The sequence below is a fragment of the Ornithorhynchus anatinus genome, chromosome 15 (genome assembly GCF_004115215.2).
Source record: "Ornithorhynchus anatinus isolate Pmale09 chromosome 15, mOrnAna1.pri.v4, whole genome shotgun sequence".
Lineage (NCBI taxonomy): Eukaryota > Metazoa > Chordata > Mammalia > Monotremata > Ornithorhynchidae > Ornithorhynchus > Ornithorhynchus anatinus.
This window is the reverse complement of record NC_041742.1, coordinates 26036011-26055649: the sequence shown is the minus strand read 5'-3', so window position 1 is coordinate 26055649 and position 19639 is coordinate 26036011. Positions and strand designations below refer to the sequence as shown.

Genomic DNA, 19639 nt, shown 5'->3' with positions numbered 1-19639 from the left:
CAGGTACTTAATAATCACTATTAAAAATAAAGTGGAGGTTCAGCTGAGTTTTTTGAGTGATAGATGGAGTCTCAGTGCTGCCCAACCAACAGGATTTTGCTAGCGTCGGGGACACGGATGAGACGGGCGGCCCTCTCTCCCTCGATGGGAAAACCCGTCATCCCAGTCGGACCGTTTCATTCATTCATTCAATAGTATTTATTGAGCGCTTACTACGTGCGGAGCACTGTACTAAGCGCTTGGAATGTACCAATCGGTAACAGATAGAGACAGTCCCCGCTCTTTGACGGGTTTACAGTCTAATCGGGGGAGACGGGCAAGAACAAGAAATTACGATTTTAGTGGCATTTATCCGGCACCTGCTCTGTGTCTGACCGCCGGGGAAGTGACCGGATAATCGGGTTGGACCCAGTCCCCGTTCACAGTCCAAGCCAGGAGGGTTCAATCCCCCGTTTAATAGTAAATAATAAAAATGTTGGTATTTGGTAAGCACTTACTGTGTGCAGAGCGCCGTTCTAAGCGCTGGGGTAGACACAGGGGAATCGGGTCGTCCCACGTGGGGCTCACGGTCTTCATCCCCATTTTACAGATGAGGTCACTGAGGCGCAGAGAAGTGAAGTGACTCGCCCACGGTCACACAGCTGACAAGTGGCAGAGTTGGGATTCGAACCCGTGACCTCAGACTCCCGAGCCCGGGCTCTTTCCACTGAGCCGCGCCGCTTCTCCAGGTAGGCGAAGCGACTCGTCCAGGGTCACCCAGCAGACCAGCGGCGGGGCCGGGATGAGGACCCGGGTCCCTCCGGCTTCCAGGCCCGGACGCTGCCTCTCGCCCTTTCTCCCCCTTGGGCTCAGGGGAGGGGCCCCGAGACCCTCAGAAGCCTCAGCAAGCGCTCAGTAAGTAGCACCGATGGAGCCATTTGCGATGACGACGGGAGTCCGGAACCCCAGGCCCCCCCCCAGCTATCGTATCTTGAGCCCAAACGTGTGCCTGGCCGGGGGGCCCGCTTGGGTTATTTTTTTAATGCTATTTCATAATAATTAAGGTATTCATCAAGCGCTTACGGCCATACCAAGCGCCGGGGTGGAGACAGACAAATGGGGCTGCCCCGGTCTCGATCCCCATTTCGCAGAGGGGGAAACTGAGGCCCAGAGAGGCTTAGTGACCCGCCCAAGGTCACGCGGCAGGAAAGGACTCCCCCAACCACCTCCGCCTAGCTTTCCGCAGCCCGAGCCCTCCCCCCTGCCCCACCTCCTTCCCCACTTGTTTGCTCTGCTTCACCTTTTCACTCTTGACCCCGGGAATGTTCCGCTTACATTAGATTTTATCAGTTCTCTGCCCGATTTTCGCCCTTCCTCCCATTGTATGTTTGCCATCCCCGGCCGCCTCCGATCCTTGCGGGTGGGAACCGCTTTGTCTTCGACTCTGAGTCTCCTTCTCCCCTCCCCCCACCTCCCCCCAGCTTTGATCTGAGACCAGCCTGCACCTCCTGGCCTCCGCGCTGTGCTTCGCGCTTGGATTTTTTCCATTTTATGGTATTTGTTGAGCGCTTACCGTGTGTCAGGCTCTGTACTAAACGCCCCGGGGTAGATGAAAGCTCATCAGGTTGGAATGGGGGTGGAAACTACTTTGTCTTACTCTCTGAATCTCCTTCTCCCCTCCACCCTCCTCCCCACCCTTCGATCTGAGACCAGCCTGCACCTCCTGGCCTCCAGGCTGTGCTTCACGCTTGGATTTTTTCAATTTTATAGTATCTGTTAAGCGATTACTGTGTGTCAGGCGCTGGGGTGTTATTTTGTCTTACTCTCTGAATCTCCTTCTCCCCTCCACCCGCCGGCTGATCCGAGACCAGCCTGCACCTCCCGGCCTCCAAATTCTGTGGTATTCTTTAGGCGCTCACTGTGTGCCGGGCGCTGTACTGAACGCCGGGGTAGCTACAGCTCATCAGGTTGGACTGGGGGTGGAGACTACTCTGACTTACACTTGGAATCTTCTCCCCTCCACCGGCTGATCAAAGACCACCTCCCAGCCTCCACCCTGTGCTTCACGCTTCGTTTTTTCAGTTTTAGGGTATTCCTTAAGCGCTCACTGTGTGCCAGGCGCTGTACTAAACGCCGGGGTAGCTACAAGCTCATCAGGTTGGACTGGGGGTGGAGACTACTCTGTCTTACACTTTGAATGTCCTTCTCCCCTCCACCGGCTGATCTAAGAGCAGCCCGCACCTCCAGGCCTCCACTCCGTGCTTCACACTTTTTTCAATTTTAGGGGATTCCTTAAGCGCTCACTGTGTGCCAGGCGCTGTACTAAACGCCGGGGTAGACACAGGCTCACCAGGTTGGACACCATCCCTGTCCCGCATGGGGCTCACAGTCTAGGTAAGAGGGAGAAGGATTCGATCCCCCATTTTACAGCTGAGAAAGCAGAGGCATCGAGGAGCCAAGTGACCGGGCCGACGTCACGCGGCAGACAAACGGCGGAGGTGGGATTAGAACCCAGGTCTTCCGACTCCCAGGCCCGGCAGACGAGGGAGTGGAGAAATCCTCTCCCAAGGGGAAGGGCGGCTGTGTTAAAAAATTGAAGATCTCCCAAGAGGGGGATCGAAGATCTTGTAGGGAAATGCTCATGTCTGCCTCTCCCTCTATTAAACTAGATTATTATTATATTCCGTAAGCGCTCACTATGTGAAAAGCAGCGTTAGAGCCCGGGCTTGGGAGTCAGAGGTCGGGGGTTCGAATCCCGGCTCTGCCGCCTGTCTGCCGTGTGACCTTGGGCCGATCACTTCACGTCTCTGTGCCTCAGTTCCCTCATCTGGAAAATGGGGATGGAGACTGTGCCCTCCACCTGAATACCCTGTATCTCCCCCAGCGCTCGGAACAGTGCTCGGCACATCGTAAGCGCTTAAACGAATACCAACTCTATTATTATCATTATTATAATGTCGGTATTTGTTCAGCGCTCACGATGTGCCGAGCACCGTTCTAAGCGCTGGGGTAGATACAGGGTAATCCAGGTTGTCCCACGTGAGGCTCCCAGTCTTCAGCCCCATTTTACAGATGAGGGGACTGAGGCCCAGAGAAGTGAAGTGACAAGGCCACAGTCACCCAGCTGACAAGCGGATACGTGTGTCAAGCACTGTTTTGAACGCCTGGATCTCCCAAGGGCGGATCAAAGATCCCTTAGAGAAATACTAATTACTAATGTCCGATCCCCCCTCTATTAAGCTATTATCGTTGTATTCCTTAAGCCCTCACTGTGTGTCAAGCACTGTTCTAAACGCTGGGGGTGGTTAGAGTTTAATCCTGTCCGACCCAGTTCCTCTCCCGCTCGAGGCTCACGGCCTAATTTTTTTTTCATTTGAACAAACTACAAGTATAATTACTCCTCGTATTGTTACCCTCTAACCTTGTACCTCTACCTTTCCAATCGCCGAGTCCAGTGCTCTGCACACGGTAAGCGCTCCCTAAATCCGGTCGAAGGAACGAATGAATGCCCGCAGAAAGCGCTCAAAAAATCCGACTGTCGGATGGGACTCTCCCAGGCGGTTAGCGCGGCGCTCCGCATGCAGTGGGCGCTCAGTAAGTGTCGTTATATAATCGGTCCGCCGTTTCTCTCTCCCTTCATGGCTCCTTTGGCCTTTGGTCAGGCCAATAAGGGGTTTAAGTTTGGGGAGGTTTCAGCAAACCTCTTCGCGTTCCACGAGAGGCCTCTCCTTCTCCAAGAGAAGAGAGGGTGGAGATGACTGTGTGCAAACTCTTTTTCCAGTTAATCTGTTTGCTTTTCCCCTGGACCCTCCTCTTCCCTCCCTCCCTCTCCGTGTCTTAGAAAAACGGAGCTGGGAAGAGTCTCCAAAGACCCTCTTTTTTCTGGTACTTGTTTTTTTTTCATTTCTTTGCCTTTTCTTTTTATTCTTCCGATGGCGTTTGTGACGCGCTCACTGTGTGCCGGGCACTGTTCTAAGCGCCGAGGTTACCAGGCCGTCCCACGCGGGGCTCACAGTCTCAGTCCCCGTTTTACGGATGAGGTCCCTGAGGCCCCGAGAGGGCAAGGGGCTTGCGGAAAGTCACACGGCACTGGGGTAATAATAATAATAATAATAATAATAATTTTGGTATTTGTGAAGCGCGTACTATGTGCCGAGCACTGTTCTAAGTGCTGGGGGAGATACCCGGTAATCAGGTTGTCCCACGTGGGGCTCACGGTCTTAATCCCCATTTTGCAGATGAGGTCACTGAGGCACAGGGAAGTGAAGGGACTCGCCCAAGGAGACACAGCTGACAAGCGGGAGAGCGGGGATTCGAACCCACGACCTCTGACTCCCAGGCCCTTTCCACTAAACCACGCTGCTCCTCCTTTCTAATCTTAGGGCGTGAATCCCATGAGAGGCAGAGACCGGGGTGGATTTACTCGTGTTGTACCTAACACAGTGCTCGGTACATAGTAGGCGCTGAAAGAAACACTTATTATTCTTATTTGCCTTTGGGTATATAAATCCCAATTATTCAGTGGTATTCATTGAGTGCTTACTCTGTGCAAAGCACACACAGAATCTTGCTGGCCTAATATCATCCTGTTTAATAATGTTGGTATTTGTTAAGCGCTTACTATGTACATAGCACTGTTCTAAGCGCTGGGGTAGGTACGGGGTGATCAGGTTGTCCCACGTGGGGCTCACAGTTAATCCCCATTTTCCAGATGAGGGAACTGAGGCCCAGAGAAGTCCAGCGACTCGCCCACGGTCACACAGCTGACAAGTGGCAGAGGCGGGAGTCGAACCCGTGACCTCTGACTCCGAAGCCCGGGCTCTTTCCACTGAGCCACGCTGTTTCCGGGGCTGCCCAGAGACTTATTAAGTCTTTATAGGTGCCAGGCACTGTTCTAAACACTGGGGTAGATTCAAAGTAATCAGGCCGGACACAGTCCCCGTCACAGCCCGAGAACAGGGATCGAAACCCCGTTTTCCAGATGAGAGAACCGAGGCACCGAGAAGCGAAGTGACTCGCCCAGGGTCACGCAGCGGACGGAGCCGGGTTTAGAACCCGGGTCCTTCGGAGGCGCAGGCCCGGGCTCCTCCCACTAGGCCACACCGCTTTCCTGGCCTCCCCGTTCTCCATCCGCAGCTTCCGCGGCCCGGCGGAAAGAGCACGGGACGGGGGAGGGGGAAGAGGTCGGAGATTGAGGCCGGGAGGAGCGGCGCGGCCTAATGGTCAGAGCCAGGCCCCGGGAGGCAGAGGGCCCCGGGTTCTCATCCCGGCTCCGTCGGCTCGGTGACCTCGGGCGAGTCGCCTCACTTCTCTGGGCCTCTGTTCCCTCATCTGGAAAACGGGGGTGAAGAGTGGGAGCCCCACGTGGGACAGGGACCCATTAGCTTCTAACCACCCCGGCGTCTAGCGCAGCGCCTGGCACGGAGTAATCGCTCCACACATAACCGGAAAAAAAAAAAAAAGGCCCAGCTCCGCCACCGCCCCGCCGCGTGGGCAAGACGCCGAAATGATCCGGCCCTCGGTTTCCTCATCCGGGAAATGGGAATGAGAGAGACGGCGAGTTTCGCGTGGGCTGAGGACCCGGTCCGATCTCATAGCCTCCTGTCGACGTCAGCGATCGGCATAGGGCTGGCAGACAGTAAGCGTGTAATAAATGCCATCGTTATCATTCATCTCCGCACGCCGATAAGTCCATACATGGCTCCTCCTCTCCCGCCTGGACGAGCGCAGCAGCCTCCCGGCCGACCTCCCAACCTCCTGGCCCTCCCCGCTCCCGTCCACGCTTCACGCCGCTGCCCCGATCGTTTCTCCAACGTTCGGGACACGTCGCCCCGCTCCTCGAAACTCTCCGGCGGTCGTCCGTCCGCCTCCGCCGGGAACGCCTCGCCGACGGCCTTCCGCCCCATCCCCCGGCCCCCGTCCTACCTCACCTCGCCCCTCTCCTTCTCCGACCCGGCCCGCCCCTCTAGCGCCGACCTCCCCGCCGGGCCTCCGTCTCGTCTGCCTCCCCGCCGACCCCTCGCCCGCGCCTCCGGCCCGGGACGGCCTCCCTCCTCAGGTCTGACGGACGTCGACCGTCTTGGACGCTTTAGGGAAAGCCCGTCTCCTCCGGGAGGGCTTCCCCGGCGCAGCCCCCCCTTTTCTCCCGCTCCCTTCTGCGTCGCCCCGACTCTCTCCCTTTATCCATCGCCCTCCTCCCAGCCCCGCGCCGCTCGTGTCCACTGATTTATTCGTAGGGCTGTAGACCGGGAGCTCGTCGCAGGGAACCGTGCTTTGCACATAGTGAGCGCTCGACAGGTGCCGTCGTCATTATCATTATTGTTGTAGCGTCCTCTCCCAAGTGCTCAGTACTTCTCTGTGCCTCGGTTCCCTCATCTGTAAAATGGGGATGAAGACCGTGAGCCCCACGTGGGACGACCTGATGACCCTGCATCTCTCCCAGCGCTTAGAACAGGGCCCTGCACGTAGCGCTTACCAAATACCAACATTATCATTATTACAGTGCTCTGGACACAGTAGTCCCTCCATAAGTACGATCGGACGAATGAAGGAGCGAGAGAAGGAGGAGCTAGAGGAGGAGGAGGAAGAGGAGGAGCAGAACGGCAGCAGAGGAGTCAGAGGATCCTCAAGCAGAGGAAGAGAGCAGGAGGAGGAGGAGGAAGCCCAGGGTCCAACCAGGTCACCTTCCTCTCGGCACAACCAGCGGAGGCCAAGACCCCCTCACCGCCCCGCGCCCTGCAAAGTAAGTGCCAGAGCCAGAATGAGAAATTAGAAATAATCCCTGGCCAGAAAGTCAAGGAAGCGGCGTAGCCTAGCGGGAAGAGCCCCGGGCCCGAGGGACCCGGGTTCCCACGCCGGCTCTGCCTCCGGTCCGCTGCGTGACCTCGGGTGAGTCGCCTCGCTTCTCCGGGCCTCGGTCCCCTCCTCTGCCAAATGGGGACGCGACAGCCGCTCTTGTATTCCCGTCATCCCCCGCTCCCCCGGCCCCGCTGCACTGAAATCCTTCTCCGTCCCGTGTTCATTTCTAGTAGCGTCGGTCTCGCGGGCAGGGAATGGGTCTGTTGACTGTTCTGTGGTCCTCTCCCAAGAGTTCGGTACGGGGCCCTGCGCGCAGTCAGCGCTCAGTAAATACCACCGATCGATCGATCGGGAGATCCAGGTTACGTGTGGGAAAGAGGTTTAAACGCCTCGACGGCGGGAGTTCTGTCCGCCGACTCCGACGTACTGCGCCGAGTGCTCAACATCGTGCTCTGAACGCAGTCCGTACTCAGCGATGGCGCGCGGGTCTGTGGGTAGGGAGGAGAGCCTTACTAACTTGAAATAATATCGCACCTGAGGTTTCGGGGTCACCCCTAAATGCGGGCAAGTCACTTCTCTGGGCCTCAGTCTCCTCATCCGTAAAATGGGCATTCCCAAGTCATACGAACGACGATGACACTAATCATCGCTGTGGTATTTGTTAAGCGCTTCCTGTGTGCCGGGCCGTCCCTGTCCCACATGGGGCTCACAGTCTTCGTCCCCATTTGACAGTGGAGGGAACTGGGGTCCGGAGAAGTGAAGGGATTCGCCCAGGGTCAGGAGGCGGACGGGCGGCGGGGCCTGGATTCCCAGGCCCGGGCTCCGTTAAATACCCGATCGCCCTCCCCCCCTTAAGATGCCGAGCCCCGTGTGGAACAGAGATTGTCTGACCCCCTCGTATTGACCCCGGCGCTCGGTACGCAGGGCTTGGCACACGGTAAGCGACGCCCAAACGCCACGACGATTCTTGGCATTTCTTGTTTTAGCTGAATAGCACTCTGGGAGGCGGGCAGGAGAAGGTGGCACGATTCCCGGGTCAAAGGTGGGGAAACTGAGGTAAGACAGGGCTTCAGTCCAACCTCTTAGCCTGTACCCACCCCGGCGCTTAGAACAGGGCTCGACCCAGAGTAGGCACCTAACGAGAAGAGAGGCTAGAGCCTGGAAGTCAGAAGGACTTGGGTTCTAATCCCTGCTCCGCCACCCGTCTGCTGTGCGACCTCGGGCGAGTCACTTCACCTCTCCGGGCCTCGGTCCCCGCATCTGTCGAATGGGGATGAAGACTGGGAGCCCCACGTGGGCCAGGGCCTCCGTTTTACCTGATTATCTTGTACGTGCCTCAAGTGAGGGCTTAAAAAATACCATTTAAAATGTTATTAGTATTACTAAGAGCTCAGAGACTTTTTAAAAATGGCATTTGCTAAAGACTTACTATGCGCCAGGCACTGTATTAAGCACTGGGCTGGATGCAGGGTTGGACCCAGTCCCCGTCCCACGTGGGGCTCACCGTCTTCACCCCCGTTTCACAGATGAGGAAAACCGAGGCCCCGTGAAGCGAAGCGACCCGCTCGAGGTCACCCGACCGGCACGTGGCACGTCCCCGGATTAGGACGCGGGTCCTCCGACTCCCAGGCCCGTGCTCTTTCCGCTAGGCCACGCCGCCTCTCTAGACTGTCGACTCGTTGCGGGCAGGGGGTGGGTCCGTTGATTGCCGCAGCACATTCCCCCAGCGCTGAGTACAGCGCTCAGCACACAGTAAGCGCTCAAGAAATAGGATTGGCCGACGGACTCCCCGCGGGAGCCGTGCGTTTCTCGCAAGGGGCGGCGCAGGGGAGGTCGGAAATGGTCCGTGCCTCCGGGGACCTAGGATCGATCGGTCGCTCGACGGCATTTACGGCGGCGCCTACTACGTGCGGAGCGCTGGGCTGCGCCCTTGCCCGTAAGGAGGAAGGAAGACCCGGCGCCGTTCAGCGGGGGGAGGTGGGCTAGACGGGATTAGTGGGTGAGGGATTTTTGTGTGTGTGTGTGTGTGAGAGAGAGATCGGGGTGTTTTTACCACTCCGTCGTTCTGTCCTCTCCCAAGTGCTCTGCACCCAATAAGCGCTCAGTAAATGGTCGATTCCTTGCCGTCTCCCGCTCCTGTCCTGAAGGAGGAGGGACGGGGCGAGGAGCCGGTGGCCGGAGGAAGAAGTCGCCTCGACATTCTTGGGCTGGCAGTCAGAGCTGTGGGATCAGCAGGGGGAGGCTCTTCCGGTTGACTCACCCCGTTGGCCGGACCGAGGTGTGCGTGTGATGTTTGGTTTCTGTGTTTGGTATTTGCTAAGCGCTTACCATTTCCCGGGCGCAGTACTAAGCACCGGGGCGGATCACGGAATAACCGGGTCGGACGCAGTCCCCGTCCCACGTGGGGCTCGCGGTTTTAATCCTCAGTCGGCCGGCGGTATTTCCGGAGCGCTCGCCGGGTGCGGGGCGCCTGGGAGCGGACGAGAGAATAACACCACAGGCAGGGCCGCCGCCGGGCCGGAGGACTCCTGCCTCTTCTTAGGACAGTGCTCGGCACATAGTAAGCGCCTAGCCGGGACCGTGATTATTATTCCGTTTCCCCCTAGGCCTCTTCCTCCCCGTCCTGCTTTCTGCCCATCGCAGGGGGCGTCGTGGCGGGGACCCCGATGGGCTCGGCGCCGGCCTCCGCGCCCGGCAGGACGGCGGGGCGGAAGAAGCACGAGAACTGGATGGCCGAGCTGCCCCCCCGGCTCCGGACCGTCCCGCTTCACCACCTCTCCATTCCAGGTCGGGGGCTAACGGCCTCTCGTCTCCCTCCGTCCTCTCCCGTCCCTCTTGCTCCTCCTCCGGCGCTCCCTCCTCCCGTCCCCGGCCCCCGGCGACGCCCCAGCTTTACGGACGAGGAGACGGCGGGAACCGAAGGGGGTCTCGCCCGCCTGTCAGGGGGCCGGGCCGGGGTCAGACCCCTCCTCCCCGGAGAGGAATAGGACCCCCGGCCCCCGGCCCGTCGGAACGCACCGTCCCGGCCCTCCCTCTCGCCGTGGTCACCCTTTGGCCCCCTGCCCCGAGGATTCCACATCAACGCCCGCCCAGAACAAAGCTAGCCCTCGAGTGGCCATTTCCGGACTTCTGACGGGGTCAGGAACCCCGGGCTTGGCAGTCAGGAGCTAGCGGCGCGGCCCCGCGGGAAGAGGCCGGGCCTAGGAGTTGAGAAGACCTGGGTTCTAGTCCTGGCCCCGCCACCCGTCTGCCGTGGGACCTCGGGCGAGCCGCTTTGCTTCTCCTGGGCCTCAGTTCCCTCCTCTGAAAAAAGGGGATTACGACTGGGAAAGCCATGTGGGGCGGGGATTGGGTCCAACCTGATTTGTTTCTGTCCCCCGCGAGCGTTTCGTAAATAAATAGATGGTGGTATCTGTTAAGCGCTTACTATGTGCAAAGCACTGTTCTAAGCGCTGGGGGATACAAGGTGATCAGGTTGTCCCACGTGGGGCTCACAGTTTTAATCCCCATTTGACAGATGAGGTAACGGAGGCACAGAGAAGTGACTTGCCCGAAGTCACACGGCTGGCAAGTGGCGGTGGGGGGATTAATAATAACGTTGGCATTTGTTAAGCGCTTACTATGTGCCGAGCGCCGTTCTAAGCGCTGGGGTAGATACAGGGTAATCGGGTCGTCCCACGTGAGGCTCACGGTTAATCCCCATTTTACAGATGAGGTAACCGAGGCACTGAGAAGTGAAGTGACTCGCCCACAGTCACCCAGCTGACAAGTGGCAGAGCTGGGATTCGAACTCGTGACCTCCGACTCCCAAGCCCACGCTCTTTCCACCGAGCCACGCTGCTTCTCTAGAACCCGCAACCTCTTGACTCCCAAGCCCGGGCTCTTTCCAATGAGCCACGCTGCTTCTCTTAGTCCACGGTGCCTGGCCCATAGTAAGCGCTTAACGAGTACCCCGATTATCATCGTTAATATTACGATTTTTACACGGGGTACGGACCGTCTCCTACCCGATAATCCGGTATCCACCCCAGCGCTTAGAACGGTGCCCGGCACGTAGTAAGCGCCTGACGAAGACCACTAAAGGAGACCTGGGTTCTAATACTCGCCTTCAATCATTGGTTCGGTTGTATTTATTGAGCGCTTACCGTGTGCAGAGCACTGTACTAAGCGTTTGGAGGAGGACGATAGGAAAATAGACGCATTCCCTGCCCACACCGGGTTACTTTCTGGATCACCTCTAACCTCCAGGCCCGTGCTCTTTCCACTAGGCCACGCTGCTTAGTAAATACCCCGGGTTACTGCTTTTCCCAAGTCTTCCAGAGAAGGATGGCGGGTTAAATAGCCCCTCCCCAGGAGAGCCAGGAGTGTCCGGGCGCTTTTTGTTGATTTCACCCAGCCCTGGAGAGTGGTCTGGAGGCAAACCGGCGGCTGGAAATGGAAGGGGTTTCCCCCTCCGGTTTTTAGGGAGCCACGACACGATGACCTACTGCTTGAACAGGAACTCCCCCGTGTCCAAGAACGAATCGAAGCTGTTGCGGTTTCTGGACAGAGTGGCCCCCTGCATCGCCCGCCCGGTGGTCCTGAAATGGTCCGTGACCCAGGTAATCCGCCTCCTTGGGCCCGCGAGCTCCGAACGGCCTTCTCGGGGCGGTCCCCGTCGCCCGATAAGGAGCCGCCGGGCCGCAGCTCGGGGGTCGGGGGCCGGCCGGGGCCGCCCCTCCCCCGTGTCTCCCTCGTGCCGCCGTCCCCGACCTGTCCGGCCCCGGGTTCGGCTTGGCCCCGCTTCCACGTGCCCCGGGGGCAGAGGGGAGAGAGCGGGGACAGACCCAGAGAGATGGGAAAGGAGTGAGGAAAGAGGGGGAGAGAAGGAGGGGAGAGAGGAGGCAATCCGATCCGAAGGTATTCTATCTACCGCAGTGTTTAGTATAGTGCTTGGGACGTAGTAAGTGCTTCGACACTGCTGTTATTATTATCATTATTTTTATGATCGTTCCGGTTATTTTTTACCTCACACTGGCCCGACCCCGGAGCCGGTCCTGCCTGCAGTGGTCGATCGATGGATCGATTGCTGGCTTAGTTGACTCTGTGTCGCCCGAGTCCTCTTCCTTTTTCTCTGTGGTAATGGTTAAGCACCTACTACGTGCCAGGCCCCGTTCTGAGCGCCGGCGTAGACACAAGGTGATCGGGTCGGACACGGTCCCTGACCCACGCGAGTTTCTCCCCATTTGACCGATGAGGGAACTGAGGCCCGGGGGAGCCAAGCGACTCGCCCAGCGTCACGCAAGCAGACGAGTGGCGGAGCCGGGATTAGAACCCAGGTCCTCTGACTCCCGGGCCCTCTCCACTACGCCACGCTGCCTCTCGCTAGATCCTCCAGGCCGACCCAACCTCCGTCTCATCCGCTCGGGTCTCCCCCTCCAGACCGTCGGCTCGCTGTGGGCGGGGAGCGTGCCCGTCGATTGTTAGGTTGTGCTCTCCCAAGCGCTCGGTCCACGGTTCCGCATACTCTGAGCGCTCGGTAAATACCACCGATTGATGGATATAATTGAGGCCGGAACCTCAGTGGGTTAGTGACTCCCCACGGGCGGGGAACGAATCTGCCAATTCTGTTGTATTTTACTCTCCCCAGGTGCTTAATACAGTGCGACGCGCCTAGTAAGGGCTAAGAAATACCGTTGACCGACTGTACCTTCCCCAGTTGTTAGCATATTCACTCGTTCGTATTTGCTGAGCGCCTACGGCGTGGAGAGCCCTGTGTAGAGAGCAAAGAGTAAGCGCCTAGCGAATGCCGCGGCTATTATGATTATTACAGTTCCTGGAATATAGAGCCAGTGAGTTACGGCGTCTCCATCCCAAGTGCCCGGCACAGAGTAAGCTCCTGACGAATACTGTCCTTTCCTATCACGACGACGACGGTCGTTCTGATGATTTATCGATGGCAGGAGCTGAACGTGACAGAGCAGCTGGACTGTGGAATCCGCTATCTGGACCTCAGGATCGCTCACGTGGCGGACGGCTCGGAGAAGAACCTGCACTTCGTTCACATGGTCTACACCACTGCCCTGGTCGAGGTATTATAGTAATATTTATAATAATGATAATAATAATAATGATACCAACCCCGAGAATACCGAGTCTGCTGTTAATGCTACTGAGAGTAGTAGTAATGCCAGAGGGATGGGGAGAAGTGGGGATGAGGCGTGGGAGAGACTGGGGAGAGACGGGAATGAGGCGGGGAAGAGAGCGGGGAGAGACAGGGAAGGGGGAGAGACGGGGATGAGGCGGGAAGAGATGGATGAGAGGGGGAAGGAGAGACTGGCCAGAGACGGGGATGGGGCGAAGAGTCGGGGGAGAGACGGAGGAGGGAGAGAGGGGGAGAGGAGAGGAGAGACACCGGGGAGAGATGGGGATGAGGCGAGGGAGAGATGGGGAAAGGGGAACCTGGAAAGAGATGGGGATGGGGTGAGAGAGAGATAGGGGAGATGGGGATGGGGTGAGGGAGAGATGGGGAAAAGAGAGAGACCGGGGAGAGATGGGGATGAGGCGAGGGAGAGATTGATTGATGGATCGATCGATCGATTGGAGGGAGGAGGGATGGGGATGAGGCGAGGGAGAGATGGGGAAAGGGGAGACTGGGCAGAGTTGGGGATGGGGTGAGAGATAGGGGAGATGGGGATGGGGCGAGGGAGAGATTGCTCGATGGATCGACAGATTGGAGAGAGGAGGGATGGGGATGAGGCGAGGGAGAGATGGGGAAAGGGGAGACTGGGCAGAGATGGGGATGGGATGAGAGAGAGATGGGGAGATGGGGATGGGGTGAGGGAGAGATGGGGAAAAGAGAGACCGGGGAGAGATGGGGATGAGGCGAGGGAGAGATTGCTCGATGGATCGACAGATTGGAGAGAGGAGGGATGGGGATGAGGCGAGGGAGAGATGGGAAAAGGGAAACTGGGCAGAGATGGGGATGGGGTGAGAGAAATGGGGGTGGGGGGGAGAGGGAGCGGGAGAGTTGGGGAAAAGAGAGACCGGGGAGAGATGGGGATGGGCTGAGGGAGAGATTGCTCGATGGACAGACCGACTGATTGGAGGGAGGAGGGATGGGGATGAGGCGAGGGAGAGATTGGGGAGAGATGGGGAAAGGAGAGAATGGGGAGAGACGGGGATGAGGCAGGGGAGGGATAGAGGGGAGACAGGGAGAGGAGAGACCGGGGAGAGATGGGACTGAAGTGAGGGAGAGATGGGCAAAGACGAGCTGGGGACGAGTGGGGGGAGAGACGGCTCTCCTGACCGAGTGTCCCGAGCTTTCTCCCCACGGGACGCCCCCAGCGTGACGAGCTTCTCCCCGCAGGACACCCTGACGGAGATCTCGGAATGGCTGCAGCAGCATCCCAAGGAGGTGGTGATCCTGGCCTGCAGGAATTTTGAGGGGATGACAGACGGCCTGCACCAGTATCTCGTCTCCTGCATCAAAAACATCTTCGGTGACACGCTCTGCCCCCGGGATGTGAGTGTGAGCCGAGGGGGCCGGGGCGTCGGGGGAAAAGCCCCCGAATTGACCAAAACCAACCCCCAAATAAAGAAGAGTAAAGGATGGCGAGCACTCTCGTAAGCCCGTCCCACGTGGGGCTCACGGTCTTCATCCCCATTTTCCAGATGAGGGAACTGAGGCCCGGGGAAGTCAAGTGACCTGCCCGAGCTCACAGAGCAGGTCCTCCCGACTCCCAGGCCCGTGTTCCGCCCACTGGATCACACCGATCAGGGCGTACGCACCTCGGTGCTCGGCGTAGGGCTCGGCACGGATGGCGCGGTCGCCGTCGCTGAAGTTTATCGTCTTCCGCCCCGTGCTTTCACCTGCAAGGACCCCCGCAGTGGGACGTGTTTTTGTTTTCGATGCTAGCGCCTACCGTGGGCCGGGCACTGTTCTGAGCACCGGGGCGGATACGAGATAACGAGGTTGGCCACGATCCCCGCGCCGAGTGTCGTTCGATGGTACTCGTCGAGCGTTCACGACGTGTCGAACACCGTTCCGAGCCGGGAGGGGCCGGTGAATAAAGGGAGCGAGTCAGGGCGACGCAGAAGGGAGTGGGAGAAGAGGAAGGGGCCGGGGCCGACCGGGCCGTGACCCCCCCGAGGAGCGGCACGGCCTGGTGCCCTGTGACCTCGGGCGAGTCACTCTGCTTCTCTGGGCCTCAGTTCCCTCACGGGAGAAATGGGGGTGAAGACCGCGAGCCCCTCGCGGGACAACCCGCTGCCCCGTACCTACCCCGGCGCTCGGGCACGTGGCAAGCTGAACAGACGCCGTGCTCATCATCGTAATTATTATTATTATTATCGCCCCGCCGTCTGTCTGCGTCCCAGGAGTTCCGGAGCCTGCAGCAGCTGTGGGAGAGGGGCTACCAGGTCGTCGTCTCCTACGAGGACGAGGAGACGGTCAGCGGGCACCGGGAGCTCTGGCCCGCCGCCCCTTACTGGTGGGGCGACAAGGTCAAGGCCGACGACCTCGTCCGCTATCTAGAAGCCATGAAAGACGTCGGCCGACCGGGTAGGGTCTGTCATCGATCCGGCCTCCGGCCGGCCGTCACCGGCCTCTGACCGTGTTGTCTTTTAACGTTCTATTCCCAGGCTATTTTAGAAAGCAGATTAATTTTATTATAACATTTTGTTCATTTACAGGTGAAGGTATATAGGTAGAATAAAAGGTTGGGAGAGGGACCGTGCCTGACCTATTTATATATATGAATTTCTATTCCATCCATTCATAATTGTTTAATGCAGTATATATTTTTATACATCCCATTTATATTTATAATTAAGTTATATATTTTTATGTGTTCTCTTTCTAATGTATTTATATATCAATATATGTATAGGTCGGACACAGTTTCTGTCCCACATGGGGTTCCCGGTCTTAATCCCCATTTTACAGATGAGGGAACTGAGGCCCGGAGAAGTGAAGTGACTCACCAAGTTCACACACACGTATCTGTGTATACCTGTAATTTCTTCATCCATATATTTCTTTATTTCTATTAATGTCCGTCTCCCCCTCTAGACTGTCAGCTCGTCATGAGCGGGAACGGGTCCGTTTCTTGTTCTACTGTCCTCTCCCAAACGCTTAGTACAGAGCTTTGTGCAAAGGAAGCTCTCAATAAATATGGTTGAGTGAATGCACACCCACATAAGATATATGAATAAAAACACATAATAGTAGTAATAATAATAATAATAATAATGTTCGTATTTGTTAAGCGCTTACGATGTGCAGAGCACCGTTCTAAGCGCCGGGGGAGATACAGGGTTATCAGGTTGTCCCACTTGAGGCTCACAGTTAATCCCCATTTTACAGATGAGGGAACTGAGGCACAGAGAAGTGAAGTGACTTGCCCACGGTCACACAGCTGACGAGTGGCAGGGCCAAGATTCGAACCCATGACATGTACATGTATATCTATACACACACACACACACATATATAATATAGAGTATATCTATAATATAGATGAATACAATGTTCACCTATAGTCATGCCAATATACACTCACACACATATATAATTTTATACATATATGTGTATGATGGATCGGTTGATGGAAACACATAAACATATACGATGGATACGTGCGAACACTTCATTCATATTTTTGTCTGCCTCCCCCTCTAGACTGCCAGGTCATTACGGGCAGGGAATGTGCCTGATAACTCTGCTATACTGAACTCTCCCAAGCGCTGAGTGCGATGCTCTGCACATAGTAAGCGCTCAGTAATAATAACGATGGTATTGGTTAAGCGCTGACCATGTACTAAATGCCACTGATTGATATATATATATATATATATATAGATATACCCATCTATATATATCTCTAAATATATCTAGATATACATAGATCTCTATAGACCTACATATATATAGATATAGATAGATGTAGATATAGAGATCTACTTATGGATTCTAGCTATAGCTATGTAGTAGCGTATATCTAGGGACAGAGATAGAGTTATATAGTCGAATATAAAGTAGATGGAGTGGGTAGACACGTTCCCCGCCCACAACGAGCTGACAGTCCCGAGAGGGAGACTGGCATTAATAGAAATAAATCGATTAAGAAATGAATTGAAATCAATAGAGAGAAATCAATTCGGGCTACGGACCTCAGTGCCGTGGGGCCGAGGGTCGGGGCCGATAGAGGGGAAGGATTCCAATGCAAGGGGGACGCAGAAGGGAGAGGGAAGTAGGGGAGACGGGAGCTCAGCTGGGGAAAGGCCTCTCGGAGGAGATGGGAGCCGCCTGTCCGCCGAGAGACCCCGGACAAGTCACTGCACTTCTCCGCGTCCCTCATCTGTAAAATGGGGATTAAGCCCGGGAGCCCCGCTCGGGCAGGGACCGCGTCCAATCCGAGGGTCACGTATACATCTCGGTGCCTAGTACGGTCCCTGGCACATGGGAAGCGCCTAACGGACACCGAGACAAATGAAAAGACAATACGGTGTTGACGGTGGGAAGAGTGATGATAATGTTGGTATCTGTTAAGCGCTTACTATGTGCCGAGCACTGTTCTAAGCGCTGGGGTAGACACGGGGGAATCAGGATGTCCCACGTGGGGCTCACGGTCTTCATCCCCATTTCACAGATGAGGGAACCGAGGCCCAGAGAAGTGAAGCGACTCGCCCACGGTCACCCAGCTGACAAGTGGCAGAGCTGGCATTCGGACTCACGGCCTCTGACTCCAAAGCCCGGGCTCTTTCCACTGAGCCACGCTGCTTCTCTAAGAGTGGCGGTCTGTCAGATGTCGAGGGGAAAGGGACGGAGTTCCAGAGGAGGAAGGAAGATCCTTACGGAGGCATTTTCGTGGCTCGGCGGAAAGAGCCCGAGCTTGGGAGTCAGAGGTCATGGGTTCCAATCCCAGCTCCGCCACTTGTCAGCTGTGTGACCGTGGGCGAGTCTCTGGGCCTAAATTCCCTCATCTGTAAAATGGGGATTAACCGTGAGCCTCACGGGGGACAACTTGATGACCCTGCATCTGCCTCGGCGCTTAGAACGGTGCTCTGCACAGTGTAAGCGCTTAACAAATACCAGCATTATTATTTTCCGCTCTGAATCGACGGCACTTGCGGGGACGATACCATACCAAGGACTGGTAAAATAAAAAAATGGCACTCCTCGTGACACTCACGAGAATCACTTCCTCAAAACCTCGGGGAAAGCGGCAGCTTCTTCAGCGGCCAAACTTCCCTTCTCCACCCCTCGTTCGTTCATTCGTATTTACTGAGCGCCTACTGCGTGCAGAACGCTCTACTGAGCGCTTGGAAATTACAGTTCAGCCACAGAGAGAGACAAATCCCTATCCGACTACGGGCTCACAGTCCAGAAGGGGGGAGACAGACCACAGAACGAAACAAGTAGACGTCAATAGCACCGAAATAGATAAATAGAATCAGAGATATATCATTAGTAAAATAAATAGAATAATAAATAAGTACAAATATACACCAGTGCTGTGGGGCGGGGAAGGGGATATACCCCTCAACCCCCCCCCTCAGATTAGCCAGTCGGGCGGAAGGGCCCTCCGAGGCCGGAGCGAGCGGGGAGACCCGGAGGCTGCCGTTGTCTGTCGGTCCGTTTGGTCCGGGCTACCCTTTAAGCGCTCACTACGTGCCAAGCGCTGTTCCCAGGTCACGGGTCCAAGCGCGTAGTCGAGGCAGAAGGGAGAGGGAGCCGGGAGAAAGGGGGCCTCTTTCGGGGAAGGCCTCTGGGAGATGTGCCCTTCCGGGAGGGGAGAGACAGGAGGAGTCGTTCAGTCGTATGTATCGAGCGCTTACGGACACTGTACTAAGCGCTTGGGGCGGTGCAGGAGAACAATAAAGAGACACCGTCCCCGCCCGCAACGGCTTCCTGTCTAGAGGGTGACGCGGCGGGACCGGGACGTCTTCCCTTTGTCTCCTGGTTCACTTCAGCCTGGCCTAGCGGGTAGAGCCCGGGCCTGGGAGACAGAGGGTCCCGGGTTCTAATCCCGGCCCCGCCGCTCGTCTCCCGTGTGACCGTGGGCGAGTCGCTTCACTTCTCTGAGCCTCAGTTCCCTCATCTGAAAAACGGGGGTCGAGACCGAGAGCCCCGTGCGGGACGGGGACCGTGTCCGGTACGATTTGCTCGTATCCACGCCAGCGCTCAGTACGGTCGCTGGCGCGCAGTAAACGCTTAACAGATACCGTAAGTGATCGTCGTCGTTCCAGTCCGGAGGATCGAGCGACGCAACGGTGACGTCTCCCCCTCGTCTCCCGTCTCATTTCAGACGGACTCTTCGTGGCCGGGATCAACCTGACGGAAAACCTGCAGTACGTGTTGGCCCACCCGGCCGGATCCTTGAAGAAGATGACCCTTCCCAACCTGCCCCGCCTGGAGGCCTGGATTCGGGGTCAGATTCCCGGCCCGGGATGCAAGTGCATCAACATCATCGCCGGAGACTTCGTCGGGCTCGACGATTTTGTCGGGGACGTGATCGGTCTGAATGAAAAGCTTCTCAAACCCTGGCCGGGGCTCCGTCTGCCGTTCGTTCGTTCGGTCGCGGTTACTGGGCGCTCACCGCGTGCGGAGCACTGGACTGAGCGTCTGGGAGAGGGCGACGGGATACTGTAACAGACGCGTTCCCCGCCCACGGGGCAGGGGAGAGAGACGTGACTAGAAATGACAGATACGGACACGGGTGGTGGTGGTGGGGGGGGTGGATGGGGAAAGGGAGCGGGTCAGGGCGACGCAGAAGGGAAAGGAGGGCGTAGTCAGGGAAGGCCTCCTGGAGGAGATGGGCCTTCAATAAGGGGGGAGAGGAATTGTCGGTGGGATTCGAGGAGGGCGTTCCGGGTCCGA

General features: G+C 57.0%; 1 protein-coding gene across 1 annotated transcript; it reads left to right on the top strand.

Moving 5' to 3' along the window:
- The first annotated feature begins 700 nt into the window (after positions 1–700).
- On the top strand, positions 701–19411 carry PLCXD1 (phosphatidylinositol specific phospholipase C X domain containing 1). Its single transcript, XM_039914174.1, has 8 exons — positions 701–728; positions 6482–6721; positions 9384–9564; positions 11242–11378; positions 12720–12848; positions 14126–14281; positions 15136–15319; positions 19068–19411. Exons 2-8 carry the CDS (start codon positions 6524–6526, stop codon positions 19409–19411), a joined length of 1329 nt encoding a protein of 442 aa, XP_039770108.1. The 5' UTR covers positions 701–728; positions 6482–6523.
- The last annotated feature ends 228 nt before the right edge of the window (positions 19412–19639 follow it).